Raw genomic sequence first — 20288 nt, forward strand, 5'->3', positions numbered from 1 at the left:
CCTGCTTTTCCATTTTGGGATCATTACTACAGTGTTCCTTGGGGTTTTTTTACTTCCCTAAAGCCAGTGTTTGATTAAAAATAAAGATGTTTGGGGATTGGTTTTTTGGTTTTGTTTGTTTGTTTGGGTTTTATTATGTTTGTCTCAGATAAGGGATAGATTATAGAAGGTCCATTGCTTTTGATTCTGGTTATTTTCAAAGAAAAAATTTAATCAGTTACATTCTCTATATCTGTCAACATTTTTTTGTTACCTCTGTGCAATATGGTAGATCATTTGCTGTGTCAGCAGAGCTTCACATTTCAGTGTGTACACTGATCTAATCCTGTTTTGTGAGTGATGGGCCCTGGTGTTTGGTTCTCAGCAGGTGAGATGGACCATGCTGTTACAGCAGTGGGGAAGGCTCTTCTTTTGATGAGCTTCTTCCCTTTGTCTCTCTGTCCCAGACTGCGCTACAAAACTTGGCACAAACAACAAACACTGAAGAGCATATTCAGGCAAACAGGTAGTTGCTTCCTCTTCCTGCTGTCAGTCCCTTAAAGACAAGGGTCTGTATTGTGTTTTGTTGTCTTTAAGACTGGTAGACCAAGGCTGGCTTTTCAGAGTAGTGTTTTGACTCCAGAGAACTCCAAGAACTGGGATTTCACTCAAATACACTGCTTTCTAAATTTCATGGCTGATGGTATTTTATGTTTATTTTTCGAAGCTCCTGCCTGTACATGTTTTATTCCACCCCGCCTTGTTTTTCTGTTTTTAGCCAGTGAGACCTGCAACGATTTCCATCCCATGTTCTTCACCCATGACAGATCGTTTGAGGAGTTCTTCTGTATCTGCATTCAGCTTTTGAACAAGACATGGAAGGAAATGAGGGCAACTTCAGAGGACTTTAACAAGGCAAGAAAAATGGCGGGGTGGGAATAACTGGGCAGAATGGTGAAACAATGCCATATATTCTTCTCTAGAGGCACAGGGATTTACTAATTCCCATTCTGCTGAAAGCCTAGAGATTTCTCTTCTTTGGATGCTTTGCACACTGGAATGCCAGCATTTAGAGAGCTATGGTTAGAGGATAGGAGATGTAAGGAGGTTCGTAGACCTTTTTCACTCATGTTGCACTGCAGACTACGAGACTAAAATTCTGGCTTGAGGGGAAATTCTGCCTTTTTATGTTAGCAATATTATGCTGAAGTGCTGCAGACTCCAAGGTTGTAAATAATGCAGAGAGAGTACTGCAGTGATAATTCTGTGCATCCCTTTCATTTCATGTGAGCAGTAAAGTGATAAAATATTCCAGAGTGGACACAATCATGACAGAGTGCTGTGCCGTTTACTCTCCTAAAACAAAGACAAAAAGCCCAAAAAACCCAACCAAACAAAAAAACCCAAACTAACCAACCAAAAAAAAAAAAAAACCAAAAAAAACCCCACCACCCATAAAAACTACCAACAAACAAACCAAAAAACCCTGAAAACCAGTGAAATAAAAATTCAAACAGAAAACTCATCAGTAAGAATTCTGGAAGCATCAGCCAATCTCCTGATCCTCAGAAAAGCAATAAAGAACAGGTCTGTCTTAGTGGTCCCAAGGCATCCAGTTTTTACACAATTTACCATGAGGCTGAACTGTATCTCTGGCATATTCTAAGAATGGTGAACTCATGCTTTAATGGCCAGCTCTCATCCTTATCTTCGGGATTCTCTGTTTGGATCTTGAGCTTCTCCACGGGAGATATTTGTTTTAGAACTGTTGATTGGGAATGAAAAGTGAGACTGCTGCTCTGTCAGCACGTGACTTAAAATTGCTCTAAAGTCACCAGACTCAAATGTTACATTAGAGTCAGTAGGAATGATCATGCCTGACTTTTAATTGGAACTGTCTATTATTGAAGTGGTCCCAATGTCCATTTTCTACTTCAGAGTGAAGGTGAATTTTTAGGTCACAGTGAGGAGTAACCTTTGTCGAGTTTCAGGCAAGTTAGTTGTCAGCAGTACCAGAGCTGTGGCTGAAAAGAGAAAGGAAGACCAATATGCACACTGTCGTAGCCAGATGACCTACAGCCTTGTTCTTACATAGGATTTCTGGCATGCTTCTCCTACCTGATGATCCAGGAACACAGAAGGAGTAATAGCAAGATAATTGACTGAACCATATAGGGCTGCTAAAATCAAGAGCTTAAAAAGCAACTATATAAAGACTAATTCATAATAAGTGGTTGTTTTAAATAAATGTATTAACAGCTGCCTGTTACTTACAGGAATTCTATCTCAGTAGAAGAAGGATTTGTCTACGTAATTTCCCACAACTTGAGTTGAAAAATTATTAGCAATCCTAGGGAATTCCGATAAAGAATGGTTCCATTTCTGGCACCAGCCCAGGTCACCCTAAAAGGAAATCAAAGAAATTTACTTTGCAGTGTTAGGCATTGTTATGGAGGTTCACAGGAGATCAGGGAGTTTTTTTCTCTGGTATTACTTGTTTGCTACTTGTGTTTTCTGTTGCTGATAGTCCTGCAATTACCTGTCAGGTCTGTCAGGTTCATAACACTGGCACTGTGTCTTACTGCATGTGTCATTGAAGACATGGGCAATTCTTAACTTCATGAGCAAACCTGAAACATTTGCCACTGGGCTACCAGGGTTTGTGTCTGGTGGTGGCACTGTGCTGCATGATCCTGTGCCCAGGATCTCTGCCTGCAGAAATCACTCTTGATTTTGTAACTGTTTTGTAGAGGGGAGGGAATGCTAAGCCCTTGTGTCTCTCATTTCTAACACTTCTCTAATTATGTTTTGCTTGTCTAAATCCTTTCTTACAGTCATAAGGAAATTTTTGTGCTCTTACCCATTTCAAATGACATGTGGTGGGGATGTGAATTACTCAGCTGATAAACATCTGAAGGGATCTGTGAGTGGAGCAAACTGGGTTGTTGTGTGGGCTTGTGAAGCACTTGAGGGTTTGTGGGGGCTGATATGTTCTATGGTAGTACCCAAGGTTTACCCATCTGCCTGGTGGGTGACAGCAGCCAGTGCAGCCCATGGCTTTTCCAAACTAAACATCACCGTTTTTCATCCTTACCTGGCAAGAGGCTTTGGTGATCACAGCATGTTGGTGTTCTGTGTTCTGCATCTTCCCTGTGTGCTAAGGGTGCCCATTTCTGTGCAGTCATTTTTGAAAACTTGGCAGGCAAGGGCCATGTGGGCCTGGGGAGCATTCAGCCCATCCTTTCAAAAGTGAATGGGAAGAGAGCAGACCTCACAAGATGCAGTAAATTACTTGTATGAAAACAAAAGAAAATCTTCCATCTTCTCTTGGTGTTACTATTTTTCAGTTTCAATAACTTGATTGTCATGGTAGTGTATGAAACACCACTTTGTTACAGTTTACTATCCCCCTGCCTGATGGGATCATTTGTTTTATTCCTTTTTCTGTCTCATCCTTCCTTAAAACCTCCAAAACAAAATTAGACGCTCTCAGTATACTGATTTGTAACTCTTGAGGCCTGGACTTTCTGCTAAAAAATCTACACTGCTTGCTTTGATGTTTAATCATAATTGAAGAAAAGGAGCTTTTTAGTTTAATTTCAGACTTTTGATTAATCACAGTAACTTGTACATTGAGAGTCTGTAGGAGGTCTGTGTGCATATACAGAGAATTATTTCCTCCTCTTTGAATTGGGGAATGACAGGCACTAAAAGAGGCGAGGTGATTTAATTTCCCCTCAGGTTTCAGTGCCTCTCTCAAGGGTTCTTTAAGCCATATATTAAGACTTCCTTTTGATGACAAAATGGCACACTGTGCCATCGTGGTTCTTCAGTTTATGGTGTGGAGATTCCACATAGGTTTGTTCATTTTTAAAGTTTCAAAAATAATTAAACCAGCACTTTGCTCATGGTTGGAAGAATTTGATGGTATTTCAGTGAGACATTTATGATCTCATGCTTTACCCAATTCTTATTCATTAAAAGACACACGTTTTGTCAACTTTTGCATGAGAAAAAGTTCTTTGATGTCTGTGGTGATAGCATGACACTGTCAGACCTAAAACCTTTTTTTCAGTCTCTCTATACACTAGTAGATGTCTGAAGAGAATAATTCAGACAGGCAGCTAAGCTTATATTATGCCTTTGTAACATTTTAAAACATGCATAATTCATGTTTTGTGAGTTTCCTAGAGAAATTAAGATTCTGTTGTATAGACAGACATGCAAGTGGCAACAATTCCATTTGAAACCTTTTTGTTTTCATTTGAGCCTACAGATGATCAAAGGACCCTATACAAGTTTCTCCAAAGTTATTTGTGAGCAGAGAGCATGGTTTATGGCTTTGAAAATATAATCTAGTCTCCAAGCTTTACATACTTTTACATGTTGTATTAAAGCAGAAGAAAGCATTGTGTATTGATTTTTGGAGTCAGTGCTGACTGTAAGAAAGCTGGCCTGAGTTATCTCACATCCAGTATCTAGAAACCTTCATCAGCAGCCTGCCCATTTAAATAGGTACCCATCAGTCTGATTTCCATCATGTAGGGACCACCCTACACTCTGCTCAGGGTAATCAGGCCACTGCCACACAGACTGAGATGTACATAAATTGGTTTGGGGTTTATTGTTTCTTTTTAACACAGTGGTAGGTGGAATTCAAAGAACCCACCCAACAGTAAAATTCCTCCCATGGGGCCAAATAGAAGCATACTTCCAAATTTTTGTTAATCCCCACTAGATGTACTTCAGTAAATGCACCTGGATTGCCCTAATGTGGATTTACATTGTGATTCCTTTCTCTTTAGTGGTCTTCTTGTAAAGTACACATATTGTTTCTTGGGATAAAAGGAGACAGCAAGTAGAACATCGTGTAGGACACAAGATTATCCTCTTAACTCTGGTTTTCAGAGATTTCAGTCAGCAGCTTTTCGTAGGTTTAAAGTTCACATGCTAATAGGAGGAAAGGTGAGCAAATGGATTATTTTAATTGCAGCCATAACTTGTCTTATTAAACCTGCAGAACAGAATGAGCAATTTGCTAATTCTGTACCTAGTGTTCTACCATCTTAAAAAAAAGCAGATTAAGAGTAAAAATAACTGCTTCCAGTTCCAGTGTAGAAGGAAAAATACTATTTTTTTTTTTACTTGGCTAGCAGGGTGTTGAAGCTGCATTATAGAGAATGGGCACAGTGTGGCTGCTTTTATTAGTATTAGCATAGGTGTTGGGTTTTAGATGACCAAAACTGACTACTCATAACAAGGTGCACATTATCATTCCAACATGACTAAAGTTAAATTGGAGGAACCAAAACTGAAAAAATTAGAAGTACTGTGATATAAGGTGCTTGAAAACAAAATCCACTGCATTCACTAAAATTACAGGTTTGACAAATAGGAAAGTGGGACAAGGTTGGCTAATGATGCTGCCAATGTATTTTTCTTGTTACTTAGAGATTTAGTTAAATTGCCTTCTGGACATGTGTTTGAGATCATCACAGTATAAAACATGAGCTTTTAAATGTTTTGTGAAAACATATTTTGTAATAAGAATTAGTAATAATATTATATAGAAGAAGAAGAAGAAAATATTTTATAATAAGAAAAATATCATCAGAAACCTCAAAAAACTGGTTTCATCTTTCAGCTAGTATCCATTTCACAGTGGCAACCTGCTGAGGAGCTGCCCTTGTGGTATCTGGCTATTTCAGGGACACACCAAGCTGCAGCAGTGGGGTCTGCTCAGCAAGATGATAAAATATGTCACTGACAGGCATACACATAACAAACTGCCTTTGTGATGATCAGAAGAGTAGACATTGTTCACAGCGGCAACAGATGCAAACAATAAATGCCCTACGTGAGTCCAGTAATTAAATAGCAAAGCAAACACAGAGGCATTTGATAACCACAAAAGATGTTTATAGCTCATGCTCAGGCTCCGCGAATGTTTTTCCTTGCTCACTGACAAGATAACAGAAAAGGTAACCAGGCATAACATAAAAATGAAAAATACAATTTCCTTCTTCGGTGGAGCTTTGGAAATGCCATGCTACGGGTTTCTCAGCTTCTCTGCTGTTGAGTTTTCGACAGCTGGAGGGATGAATAATTGGGGAAGGCTGGGTTCAAAATATGACTGAGTGTTGAAGGACAGGCTCTTTAAGAAGCAAACTTGTGTGAGAGGTGGTTTGTGTGAAAACGTGGTGGGCCAAACCCACCATCAGGTAATGTGAGTTACCCATGAGGAAGCAAAGGCCTAGGAGGTCATTCTGAAAGGGTCAGAGCAACAGTGTGGCAGAAGAGCTGTCACCAGCTTTGCTGGGTCTGCTGCAAACTGGAGAGACTTGAGGACCAGACTCTGCAGAACTCCTGTCCAAAATGCCCCCCTGGCTGCAACCTTGTTGTCCTAATGCTAGTCCTTGCCTTGGCAGCTCTGTTCCTGACCTGGAAGTGACAGGGCTTTGCCTCACTCCTGTAGGAGCAGTAGGTCCCCAGCATGCTCAAGTGATCCCCTCTAGTGGCACTGACAACATTCTGCACTTTCCTGCTCCTTGCAGGCTTGGCGAGCCTTGATAAACCACACTTTACAGGAAGGAGGCAAAGGCACCCAGGGCTGAAGTGCCTTGGCAGTGAAGCAGCTGCAGGGTCAGAATCAGAACCAGCATTTCTGGCCACTTGCTCCAGCCTCCTCCATCACCTTGCCACAGATGCAATAGCAGCTCCAGCCCCAAAGGGGTGCTTTCCTCTCTCTCTGCCTCCCTTTCTCCCCACCCAGCTGCACAGGGAGGCTTGGAGAAGGATTGCAAATGGTAGCTTCAGAAAATGAAAGAAGCATTACCTTAAACAAGAGAAAAAGTAATTCAGACAAACTTGAAAGTAGAATCCTTTGGTCAGTCTTTAAACCTGTTTGTCACCTCCTTTTCAATTCAATGAAAGGAGAAAGGAAAGGGATGGTAAAATAGCTCTTCACAGATGCCCTCCAAAGCATTATTGTTTTCTTATGGGTCTGAAGCAGATGAATTTAACTTCTTTTGGGAGAAGCTTTGGAAGGCTGCTCCGTTTGGATTTTACTGTTGGGAAATACCAGGCTAGTGGAATGATTGCACCTCTCTGTTAGCTTTATTGCAGCTTCCCTTGAGAATGCTTTGTTTATATCACATAGGGATATTGCAAATAAATTATTCTCACATAGAATGAATTCAGTATTACCCAGGCTGGGGCAGATTAGCACAAATTAAATCCCACGTTTTCACACCTGAGGCCAATAGCACTTTATTAACTTTTATTGGAAACAGATAATTGCTATAAATATATAGTATCATTAATTGTGTAATGCATGAATTTATAAAAACATGTGTGGCAATTAACATTTTTCAAGTCTGCTGCATAGATTACAGATAAAATGAGACTTTTTAATTGAAGAAATTAGTCCCTTCAAATATAATAGCAATCTTTTAGAAAGCATAATTTGGGTGCAGAAAAATTGTCAGGTCTATTCCATCAATAACCTCTTCCTTCAGAACTGTCTTTTTTAAATAGTGCAATTGAATTGATGCAGAGAGAGCCTGTTTAAGACCTTCTCCTGCATTTGGTCATATACTTCATATACCTCTATACTTTTTGTGGCCTAGATATTCCAAATGTATGCCTTCATCAGCTGCTCACTTAGGAATGGCTCTGTTTAGTCTTCATCTCTGCATTTATCTCCCCCTGTCAGATCTGTCCCATAGCACTCATCTGCTGCTCCTGGCTGCAGGAGCCTGAGAAGGGGTGTTTAAGATGCTGAAGAGGCATGTTTCCATTTACTGAGGCATCAGTCTGTAAAAATCAGATTTAAGTATTCATACCCCAAAAAATCAGGGCTGTCAAGCTCTAAAGAACTGAACAGCAGCATCACATTTTTAAATCTGAGTGGTTGTTTCCTTTTGAAAAAATTTCAGTCTGAACTGGCATTGTCAAGAATGCAAATACATTTTAAAAACTAATTTGTGAAAATTAAGTACTTAGACTGCATAATGAAGTAGTCTAACTTGCTCTTTTTCTGCGCTTTGTAGCTTATGAACTATTTTTCTAGTTCAAAGACATTTTTCATTTAAAACGGTGTCTTTACTATTTTTGTCTTTGCCACAAGGCTTTGGGAGTCTTTAGTAGTAGAGTCTCATATCTAGTTACAGATGAACTGTCCTTCCCTTATCCAGTGATCACCTATGCAGTGATTTCATTGAGGGCATAGCCTTAGAAGGAAAATAATTTTCAAGCTTGATTTCCGTCCATTTATATGCCCGGATGGGTGCACCAACAAAGAGATGGATTCTTCAAGCCAAAAATCAAGGAAAGGGAAGGATGTCTCAACAAAACATGTTATTTAAAACAAGAAAAGAGTATTTTAGTGTAATCTGTTCCTTGGCCAGCAGCTTGTCTTGTCCTTTCCCCAGTGATGAAAGACTGTGTTGGTTTCAGCAGTGGACTCTCTTATGTGTGGAAAACCTAGCCATCATTGGCAGAGAGGATTTTATCCCCCAGATTTCTAGTGAAGTCTGTGTGTTACTGTAGAATACATACAGGTCTGTGTAACACCCTGGAGATGATCATTTTTAAAGCTGCTGGTACTTCATACTTTCAAAGCACTCTTCATTTTCATCTCAGTGGGTGCTGATCAAACCAATAAACTTTGTCAGCCTTCAAAAAGATGACTGAGTGGAAAGCCTGATAACCAGAGGAGAAGCACAGAGTGTAGGTTATCTGTGTTAACCGCTCTTTTTCTACTCCACAGAAACCTTTTGCACTGGAAAAAAAAGGCTTCAGTTGCATGTAGAGTGTGTTAGTTGTTACCCTAACTTCAACTGTCACCAAACCAGCATATTTTGTGGTATTGCCCCTGTCATTCCTGTCTAAAAGTGTGGATAATAATCAGATCCCAGGAACCACTTTTTTCTCTATATTTTTATTTATTCTTTCTAGGATATATTTTTGTAGTACAGTTAAATCAGAGGTGCATGGCATATGGCTTTTTGCTGCATGAATTGCTGCTGATGTGAATGTCAGTGGGCATATAATACCAGATTTTCATTTTGTGAATCACAATGCATGGAATTCAGCCTGAGAGCTCCCCAGACTATAGACCTTATTATAGGCAAATAAAAAAGGGAAGGAAGGGGGGAGAGGTGATGTCTTGGATATTTTGTTTCAGTTGAAATGAGGTTACCGTGATGAATGATGCAGCTGACAATGAGATTTTTATAGCCTCTCTTGGAGTAGCAGAAGAGCTTGTATTATTGTTGGTTTGCTTTAAGTAATTGTAATCTAAATAGCACCGTGGTTGAAAAGAGCAGCAGAAATCTTTCATATGTGTCTTGTAAGCAAAGCCAGGGTGATGATTTGTTTTTGTCTCATCTGTCCTTATACAAATGTCCTTCATTGTTTGCATCTTACATCTCGCGTATTGTCTTGATTGAATATGTCAGTCACCATTAAAGAGGCGTTTGCCAGTCAGTGCTGCTGCTGCCTGTCTCTATTTTTAGTGCATGAGGTAACTGGCCAGCAGCTGACAAGCTGATCCTGCTACCCGATGCACCAGTGTAAATTAAGGTTGGCTGTGATGGAGGCAGATGGGAGGGAGGGCTGCTGGAAGGCAGCGTGAGAGGGAAGGCGAGGATGGTGTGTAGGTGCAGATGGGCTCTCCTCTCCTCTCCTGTACCCACATCAGCTGTCTCAATACGCATCCACACCATGTACACTGGGCCAACACAGGTACCTGGGCTGCCTCTGCTGGCTCTGTATTGGGTGGTCACAGGTTAAACTGGGCCTTGCTGTGCTGGTGTGAGCCGTCCTCAACTTCCCAGATACTGCATAAAAGGGAAAATAGAGGACATGAGGGGTTTAGCATGTGCTTTCTGAAGGCAGTGTTAGGTTTTGCCCCACAGAGTCTTTGGCCTTGAGACCACAGCAGAGACTGTGAAGGTTGTTATTTGGAGTGGTAGCGAAGCTTAGACTCATGAACTTGGGGTCTGCCACTTTTCCACTGAGAGTTAAATAGCTTACTGGGGATGGATTGTGTTGAGTGTGCCTCTGAAAGTGGTAAGGCTCTTTTTTCTTTGCCCTTTTCCCTCTTCACTGTGGATTTGAATAGTATGCAAAATATCTTGTGGATTTATTGATGACAAAAATGTAATTTATTGGGAGGTTCCACCCTCAGGTTATCTTTATATGTTGGTCATGGTAAGCAGAGAAGCAAGACCCCCAGTAATACATATGAAAGTTGAAGATTATCACCTTAAAAGCTGAGCACAGAAATGGAGACAGACTTGATACCATGAAAATACATCAACCCAAATAATGGGGAGAGGTGAAGAAGCAAATATCAGAATCCTTGAAAAAGACATTTGTGTAGATGATTTTAGATCTTGCTGTGTAAGCTGAAGATATTTGTGCCATGGCCATGAAAATGAAATGCTCAAGAACCAATCCTTGTATCAAGAAAGTCAAGTCTGCTTCTGAATGACTTCTGTGAAAGTATCTGGAAAAACAGTTTTCACACATGCTTTGAACTTTATGGCTTTTTTTTTTCTTTGAAGACTTGTCTTCAAATTTCAAGCATCAGTTTTCTGTCTCAGGGAAACTGACTGATCAGAACCTCAGCAGCAAAAGCTTAAAAATTGCAGTTCTATCCATTTTGTTTGACTAGTACATGCTGCCTAGAACTTTTTGTTGTACTTAACCAAGAGCCCAAAGGAAACCACAGATGTCATCATATCATTTTTACATTGTCAGCCTCTTCAGAAGCAATTGACTGGTCCTTCATAGTGAAAATAACATCTCTAAAGTCACCAAATGGAAAAATGAAATATCTTTGTTTTTTTAAAATCAGATGTATGAGATAAAGAATGTAATCTCATAACTGTCAAGATTTTGAGATTTCGTCCAAAAACTTATTTTTATGGAAGCTAGGGTTCTGGAAATTGTTAAAGGACTGTTTCCTTCCCTGGGGATCTGGACGTTGTTAAAGGGCTGTTTTCTTCCCAGTGATTTTCTTTTTTGATCTGATTGTCATATAACTGATACTTCTTCATTTTAAGGCCTATTTTTTTTTTTTTAAGCTAGTGACTGGATGTAGCAATCTTACTGAATTTCTCTTTCTATTTTAAGTGAAGTTTCCTTTAGCTTCTCTCTGTGTTCAGTACTCCAATCTCCAACAGGATTTATTCCCCCAGACTTTTTTTCTGCTTGTCCTCTTTCATTGAAACAATGGCATGCCTCATAGTACTTCCACCTGCCTTAAGGAGGGTGTTAATGGCTTTTCAAACTTTCTAGCTGGGGACACCCAACTGACTACTTTGGGCAACCACATCTGTCAAGACATCAGAAAAGACCCTTTCAGGTCATAGAATACTGGAAGCCAGTTTTTGGAGCCAGGATGGGCGTTACTGGCAGCTATGTATTTTCAGCAGTGGTAGAAATCTGAAGGCTGCTGTTAAAATTGTAAAGTCAAAATTACACACGCACATGTGGCACATGTGTTTCTTCTTCCTAAAACTTGATCCAATATGGACAAAAAAAGTCTTACCTCAGAAGTTGTGGTATAAATACATCATTTTAATAATGATGGCAGAGAACAAGATATTCTTTTATCTAGCCTAATTGTGCGTACAGTGGACATCAAAGTTTAATTTACTTAGAGAAAAGAACTATCTCCACCAATCTGGGAGATGAACTTCAGGTAAAAGATATTTTATGTGTGCAGCCTGAAAATGGTTCCAGTTATATACACGGCCTAAATGGCCCTTTGCTGTGTAAAATCTTTAAACTGATGGTTCTACTTCAGGAGAAAATCAAGAAAACATCTCCATAAAACTTATTTACCTTTGCATGGGTTAAGGGTGTTTTATTGCCTTGATGTTTTTAAGCTCCAGAGAACAGAATGTTTCATAGCTGCTCAATTTGCTTTAGTTATTATAATTTTCTTGAAAAAGTTTGATGATTCTAATTTCCTTCTCTATGCTTCTTGATTTTAGTACTAGAGTAACACTTCAGCATCTTGTATTGATTTTTATGATGACCAGGGTTTTGATACTAATTTCTGCAGATATTTTCTTTGATACTAAAAGCTGAGAATGGGTGACTGGCAAAGCAAATTGAGGATTCAGAAAGGCTAATTTCATGTTTTACAAATATCATTGTAGGTGCTTGCTTGTAGGACTGTCTTGGGGCTGATGAGTACCATGAATCACCAGGGCACACTTGTGTGATGTGGACTATGCACACTGGGTTGAATTAGCTAAAGCACAGCTAGCATGACAGGGGAAGGGATTATTTCCCCCAGTTTGGCCTTTATGAGGCAGCAACTGGAAGACTGTGTCCACTTCTGTGCCCTAGAAATGGGGAGAAGCTGAAGAAATTGAGCTAGTCCGGCAAAAGGCTACCAAGATTATTAAGGAGGATGGAGCATGTGGCATTCAAAGGGAATGTGAAGGAACCAGGTTTGTTCATCCTGGAAAAGGCTGAATCCAGGGCGGATCCAGTTGTACCTTCTGCCATTGTTAGTACAAGAAGGATGAGGAAAAAATGCATACCCTTCTCAGGAGTACACAGAGAAAGAAGACAAGTTGCAATGAAGAAAACTCTTAGGATGTAAGGATAAAATACTCCCAACCACTGATACTGCTGCAGCTCTTGAACCAATTGCATAGAGAGATTATAAAATCTTTATCCCTGGAGAAAAACAAAGCTTGCCCAGAACTGCCCTGAGGAACCTGACTTAAGTATGAAATTAGCTTTGCTGTGTCTGCAGAACTTGATGCCTAAAACTGTCTAGGAACCTGAATTATTTCTTTATTTTTATGGGTAAAAGCTACTTTCTCATGCAGTAAGATATCTTATCCAAATAAGAAGAAATGGTAATTAGTATCATTAGTTGTTATTGAAACAAATTTAGATGGAGCATCAGCCAAGCTCATAATTTTTTCCTGATGTTAAATAAAGCATAAAAGATCATTGTGATGGATTTTGTGGCCCCTTTAAGAAGTCAGGCTTTCCCCATTAACTGTGGTGATCCCTTTAAAGCAGTTTTAACTTGTCTTAGCTCTGGTCCTACTCAGGAGTATTCAAACGCCTTCAGAAATGAGATGTTGAAAACATTTTTTCAAAATTTTCTTGCCAGCATTTACAAAAGTATGTTTTACTAAATGTTTACCACTGGCTCTATGAGAGCATATCTGACATGGTAACTTCTCTAACCACAGTAACTTGTTAGCTCATTTGAACCCTAATACTTAAAGCAGGCAATGTGTGTAGAAGTTGCAGAGCCATGTTTGGCTACTAGTGGATTGGTTTTGGGGATGCTTGCTGTTTGTGATTGGCTGTTGGGGTTTGGGGTTTTTGAATAAGTGCCTATCTTGTATCAAAACCTTGCTTTTGCTAAAGCTTCATTGCTTACAGGTTCTTGCTTCAGGTGCAAGCTGTCATTTCACCATCCCAGGAAGTTTCAGGTATTTCTTTAAGCATGGGTTTATGACCAAAGGAGAACACCATTTAAATTGACAGACTATACAAATGGTAAAAAAGGAGAGCAGAAAGGTGATGTTAAGTGATTTTTAGTAGGATAACAAGAATGCATAAATTATGCATGTTACCTGAAAAGTTAATGGTAGAGATGGGAACTTAGCCCACACCTCACTTGTTAGTGCTTTGATGACAGGACAATTATATCTTGATTTCTTTTTTCATATCCTGATACACAATTCTGTTATCAAGGAGAGGGATTTTTTTTTTCCCCCTCTGTGGTAGAAGCATCTTCCACATTAAAGCAAAATATTTACCCTTTGTTTACATCCTTTAAAGGTTAAAGTAATTAAGTTGTTAGATGCAGTGTTTGCTGCACCTTTGGTGTGAATGGCTGAAATGAAAATGCTTGGCAATTTGAGACAGTAACAAGAAGGATGAGGATAAACTGAAGAGATGGCATTCACACTGTCTTTTTGTGCACAATCTCTCGTGCATGGTTAGAAACAGTAAAAATTTGAGAGCAATTATGAGTGAATCAGAGATGCCAGAAATATTTTTTTACCTCTCTCTTGAAATGACCAAAAAGAATGCAGTCCTAAATGACAAATTAAATAATTCACCAGCATACATGAGCACAGAGTTGGCAATGCTCTCCAAGGCAGACCAGGGCACACTGAGCTCACAGTTACCCAGCACTGCAGCTGGATTTGTGGGGGTGGGCTTCTGTTGCTGCCACAGGTGTTAGAGATGCTCTGTATTGGGCAGAAAGTAAGACTGGTCCTTGAATATAGAAATTGGTATGTTCATGGTGCCTGGCACTAGCACAAAGCAGCAGTGCTTGTATTGCCAAGGAAAGACTATGCCTTGGCCTTTCTGGACAAAAGTTCTCCACTGTCCAGATTTGAAAATTAGTTTCTGGCTAACACATAAATGTTGAGTACCACTGAAAGGACAACAGCTCAGGTGTGGAAGGAAGCCAGACCTCACTGCGGTCTGTGGCTCAGGTAGAAAGGTTGTCCACATTCACAGTGACAGTATTAAAAAAAGTTATAAAAAAGCTTCCAAAAGCTTTGAATCCTACAAAGCTAAGCTATTCTGATTAAACTGATAATTTTAAAATAAAATGACTGCAGAGAAACCAAGAAAACCAGCAAATCCCTTCTCTCTGTTTTTCCAGATAGTACAAAGTGTTATTTAAAAAAAAAAAAAAAAGGATGTTAAAAATCTATTTATAAATCAAAAGAAGAAAATCAGGCAAAAAATTGTACCAGCAGCATTAAGCTGCAAAAAAATTTCCTTGGACACATTGCAGTACCTTTTCAAAGCAGCATATGGGGTTTATTCTGGTGACTCTAATTTTAACATGAATGGGAGTCACGTGGAATACTCCTGGCATACGGCTTTGAAAATATATCCCTGCATGATTAAGGAAGACTGAAATATTTTTAAACATCTATTTTTATTTTCTTTAAAACCAATTCTGAAATGTTTTTAAAGGAAAGCATTAATGGAATGAAAACAGTCCAACCCTGAACAAAGCAGTAATGTAACAGGTAGAAATACTACTGGCTTAGCACTGTAGATATGTTTGTGTTTCAGAAGCTGGGTAAAGAAGAGTAAGGAAAACTTGGAGTTTGTACTCACTGTTGCAGCTGCCCCTGCATTGTTTGACCTTTATAGATTTGTCTCTTCACTTGGAAGATGAAGTAATCATTCCACCTACCACGTGCAAAGAGCAGAGGGTTCAGCAAAGACAGTACAAGGTGGGACTTGTCTCTGCAATGGCAATCAAGTCTGAAGAAATATGTACTCTGAAGATCAATTAGAGAGAGGCTCATTAGCGGGAAGGAAGTTCTGAGCAGATGCAACAGCCCTGACAAAGTGAGCCAGAACGCTGATAGAGCTGGGCCTGGTGTGTGGGCTGAATGTGAAGCAGGGTTGCTGCAGGGAGGTTCAGAGAGTCCTTTCTGACAGCCGGTCCTTCCCACCCATCTTCAGAGAAAGCAATCTTAACAGCTTCTTGAAATGTTTTGAAAAGGATAAGACAGAAAATGCCCATAAAACTGTATTGATGAACACAGACATGAGCATAGTGAGAAGTATGGACAGTCATCTGGTGTCCTTCTAAAGATGCCAGGAAAGAAGGAAAAGTTACTTTTCCTTTTCTGATACTTTTTTGCTTTTTTTTTTTCCTCACTTTTTTTTAAGCAGAGAATGCAAGGTTTATTTTTATAACTTTAGTTTTGTGTGGGCTGCTTCTTCAGTGCTTGAGGATCTCCTCTGATTGTTTGCAATACCTTATTGCCTGTGTTACTAATATTTATCTGTCTTGACATCAGAGACACATGAAAAAGGAAATTGCCTGCCTTTTATTCTTTTCACTAAATCTTCACCAGTGATATCACGATGCTGAGCTCACCTGTCCTTTTTATCTATTGACTTTGAGTGGAGTTTATCCGGTCATTCCAACAGAGTTGCCACTTTCCAGACTTAAACATGAGATGAAACAGGCAGCATAAAGAAAAAGTATTTATGCTAGCTTTATTTAAGCAAGAGACTTCATTTAAGCAAGCCTATTTATATAGCAAGGTTATTTATACTACATTTGGCTGTGAATGGGCGTGTGTGGGCACGCTTCTGTTGTGCATGCGACACGTGTTTGGGGTATGTATATTTGGCTGCACATTTCCATGTACAGGGATTGAAAAAGTGACTGTTAGTGTCTCTGAGAAGGGGATGTTTGCAAAGCCCAGCTCAGGGAGACATTGAAATCCTTGGGAACAGATGCTTGCTGCCAGAGGCTTGACATAGAATAGAAGTATCATTTTGTGTGCTCCGAATTACCTTATGAGGGTGTGGATGGAGGATATTGCCCTTTCTAGCTGAAGCTAAGTGCACACTTGCAATATCTCCATGTTAAACAGCCCTAGCTGTTCATTCAGCTTATGTGAGCATTCATTTGACTTTCATTCCTGCATGAGGTGGAAGGAGACAGAACACGTTCTTCTCAGGAAAATTTTTTGTGTGCTTGCTGGACCTGGAAACTGGACTCGTGTTTTCTGTTCTCCTCATCAGTTGTAGTATTGGCAATCCCTTTCTGCACCACCAGAGCCTTCTGACACTTACCCTTCCATGCAAGCCTGGAATGCAAAAGCAGTGCTAAGGGGATGTGAAAAACATGTGTTGGCTCTCATCAACAGCTATTAAAATAATAGTCTGAAGGTCTTTCAGCAGCAGCTGGGAAGGTGAACCAAGACACAGATAACTCTTTAATTGAGTTATTTTCAGTATACTCTTTCTAAACATCATCAACTAGCATTGTCAGTCTGGCCTTAAAGGTGCACAGTCACAGCAATATAGTTCTCTTTTAAAGCTGCTGGGTGTCTGATTGTTACTCTTAATAACATGCAGCAGAAGCTTTTAAAATCAAAACCTGCACATAAAAAACTCTTTTCAATAAAAATCCCATTTCTTTTTCCAGAATGCCTAGACAAGTAAATGCTAGGTTTTTAGAAATCCAGAGATGTTTGCTAGCATCATCCATTGTGACAGTCTTAAGGATCTGTTGGGTAAAACCCAAAGCCCCTGCTTCAGGTCTCAGGCTACTAATCTCTTCTCCATTAGCAAGGGAGAGCATGAGTTTTGTGTGAACAGATTTAATCTTCCTGTGCAGCAGATGTGCTGACACATGGGTTTCTTTAGTCAATGGGGTAAATAATCTTCTGTTTAAGTAGTTCCTAAGTACCTATTTATGTAATTAACATATTAAAAAAATCATGCATCATTATTTAAACAGTGAACCATGACAATGTCAGGCTGAGTTCAGATTACTGAGACAGATGACTTTTTCCTTTATTTTGTCCATCCTATTGCACTTTGGTTTTGGTAAAACCAGAAAAGCTAAAGAAATCATTCTGTTTCCATTTCATATGATCAAGTAGAGATTTAACTACCATCTTCCAGAAGAAGAAAACCACAGTGCACTAATGATTAAGATGGAGGGGGAGCATGCATGCCTGTAAGAGAGGCAAGACCAAGCACTTACGGACCATAATTGGTTTCAGCAGTGTTAGTACGATGTACATTCCACAGTGCCCATTCTGTGGAGAACAAAGCATTAAATTGAAGTCTTAGCCTATTTGGATTGAAGATAAACCTGGCTGCTGTTTCTTGTTTGGCAGCCTGCGCTAAGCATGAGCTGGAGAAGTAGCTAAAGATGGAAGGAAAATGCTGCAGTGATGTGAAATTGTTCTGTCCTGGCCTTGTGTATTCCAGAGTGATTGAATGAGAGAACTGAGATTACAATGACATGACTGAAAATACTCTCAGTATGTTCCAAAGGGTTTTGATACAAAATTTTGATATGCATTTGAACAATGTGGGCAAAGGAGGGAGTAGGGAAAATCCTAACCCAAACAGTGGATGAAGAATATGTGATAGATTTGGCAGATAGTGCTTTTATGGTCTGAATGTACTGAAAATTTTAAAATTCACAAGGTGATTTCTGAGCCTCTTGCAGTTTTGTATTTAAGAGTGCTATGTGAGAAATCCTGAAGCTGATGATGTGACTGTGAAACCTTCTGCTGTCTACTGTCTGGATTTATTATAATTGATTTGAAATTCTTCAGTGCCCTCTCATGCTATATGACTGCGTGTTTGAAATGGCAAGACTTAAAGGTTGCAGATAGCTGCGGGGGCTTGTGTATTTTAAGGGCTTTTTTAATATGATAACTATCCAAAGACAAACTATGATTGTATATGATGCTGCTGTCAAACCTAAACATCACTTGAGGTTGTTTGTCTGCTGTACCCACTGTCAAGGTTAGAAATAATTTTCTTTTTTTTTGTGCATGTATCAAAAACTATGCAACTCCAAATTTGTTCACTGTGACAGAATGGTCTTCCTCTAAGCAACCCAGTTTCTCTTTCTTCCTTTTTCAGACTAGGTTTCTTATATGCAGTTGTGGTGCCTTTCTTCTTTTCATTTAGTTGGTTTTTTGGGTTTTGTTTTTCTGAGATGTGGATATTTTGGTTCTGTATCAAAAACAAGGCATTTTAGATCTTCTTGGAGTTAACACTGGAGGTGCAAATGGAGCCTACAGTCATGTTGTCTAGACTAGGAAGTCTCCTTTCACTACTCAGACTACATGTAATCATTTAGCAATTGGAAAACTGAGAAATATTCATGTCAGTTCCTGTAGCCAATTTCAGGATCGTTTGTAGGCTGTCTTTGGCTTAGCTGAAGAGCTTCAGTTTTCAGGGAAGATGAAGAAGAATTGCAAATTTAACACCCCTAGACAGTCATCATCCAGACTACTATTGTGTATGTCCAGGACTGTTGTATGAAATTCTATAAAGCTCTGATTTCATTTGTATAAGGCAAGTAGAGATTTTCCTTAATGCACATCTTTGTATCTTGAAGTCTTTTAACACGTGTATACATCCTCAGAATGTGGGCAGCCTACCTGGTGGTGCAGGAAGAGACCTGGATGCTCCCTGTGGTCAAAGCATAGGGAAAGGTAGTGAACACTGAATGCTCTCATTGGTGCTTGGATGGTGGAAATGCTTTGCAGAATGAAAGGTTCTGTGGTTCTGTAATTCATAGAGACCTTCTGAGTGCTATGGCAGATCACCTCTGAAGGTCACATCTAATCTGATTTGTAAAGCTGTGTTACTGACTGTTTTCAGCAGCTTATATATCACTTGTGTATTCCTAGTCAGATAAGCTTTCTGGTTTGTAGTCAAGCTGTCTTAAATGGCAGACAAGATAGATGTCTCTTTATGCTCTGGTCCAGCCTTTTCATTTTAATTTGTGTCTATATGTTACTATGCAAAAACTTCTTTCTGATGCACTAATAGTAGGAAAAAAACCCAAACCAAACCCTCAAAACTGTTCATTTGAAATAAAGTGTAGGGGCCTCCTGATAAAAGAGTTATGAGGTTTTCTGATACTAAGATTTGGGAAAAACCAAACTAAATGTGAAATAGGGCCTTGGAAGTCTCTGAAATACTTGTTTGTATTATCTACAGATAGGTCCTAATTGACGCTTCAAGAATACAAATGTGAAAGAGAAATGTGTAGGTCTTCCTGGACTAAATCAATAGAGCTGGCTGTTCCTGGTGCAAATCAGCTGCTTCTATGAATGGACTTTTAAAAGGGCTTGACAGTTTACTCAGAATTAACAGGTAATTTATGGCACTGGAAGAGGAGTCACTGGAAACCAACCATCAAGTCTATGACTGGTGAAATCTTAGCAGGTTAACCATCTTTCCCCTTAGGTATCTAGGCTAAAAAAAGGAAAACCCACGATCTAGAAGGATGAGTAAGCATTATATCATCACTGATTGTTCCTCAGCTCCCACACACAAACAGGTCTTAGCCCATGACAGAATACTGGCAGGAGCTGCTGTCAGATTGACAAGTAGCAGCTTTGGTGTGAAGCCTTCCTGGAAATCTTTTTATCCTTTTAGTTGAACAGCATCATTTTATTCTGCTATCTTAGAAGATTTTTTCACAGATCTTATTTATTATGCTGCTTTGAAATACTGGGATTTTTCTAGCCTTGAATTTTTGATCTCCCTTAAAAGCTTTCTTACGTATCTCTGTCCTGTCCTGCTTTAGATTACAATGAAATTCTTAGTGTGTTTATTCCCATAACACAACCTTGTGAGGAAAAGAAATGAAATTTGCAGGGGAGATTGCTAAGAAAATAAAGAGACAAACGTGAAATTTCATAACCTTAAATCTAGTGGCTTGTTGTTGTCAGAAGTAGAGATCTCTCTTACTTCTGCTCCTTTCCTATGAAAGTAAA

General features: G+C 39.4%; 1 protein-coding gene across 5 annotated transcripts in view; it reads left to right on the plus strand.

The window, feature by feature from the left end:
- The window catches only part of ELMO1 (engulfment and cell motility 1), a 299246-nt gene that overhangs the window by 194913 nt on the left and 84045 nt on the right, over positions 1-20288 (plus strand). For all 5 annotated transcript variants that reach the window (XM_021553298.3, XM_021553297.3, XM_031503907.2 and 2 more), the window contains one exon: positions 758-894. In XM_021553298.3, coding sequence (XP_021408973.1) covers positions 758-894 — 137 coding nt within the window. The remainder of the gene's footprint in view (positions 1-757; positions 895-20288) is intronic.

Source organism: Lonchura striata, chromosome 1 (genome assembly GCF_046129695.1).
Source record: "Lonchura striata isolate bLonStr1 chromosome 1, bLonStr1.mat, whole genome shotgun sequence".
Classification (NCBI taxonomy): Eukaryota; Metazoa; Chordata; class Aves; order Passeriformes; family Estrildidae; genus Lonchura; species Lonchura striata.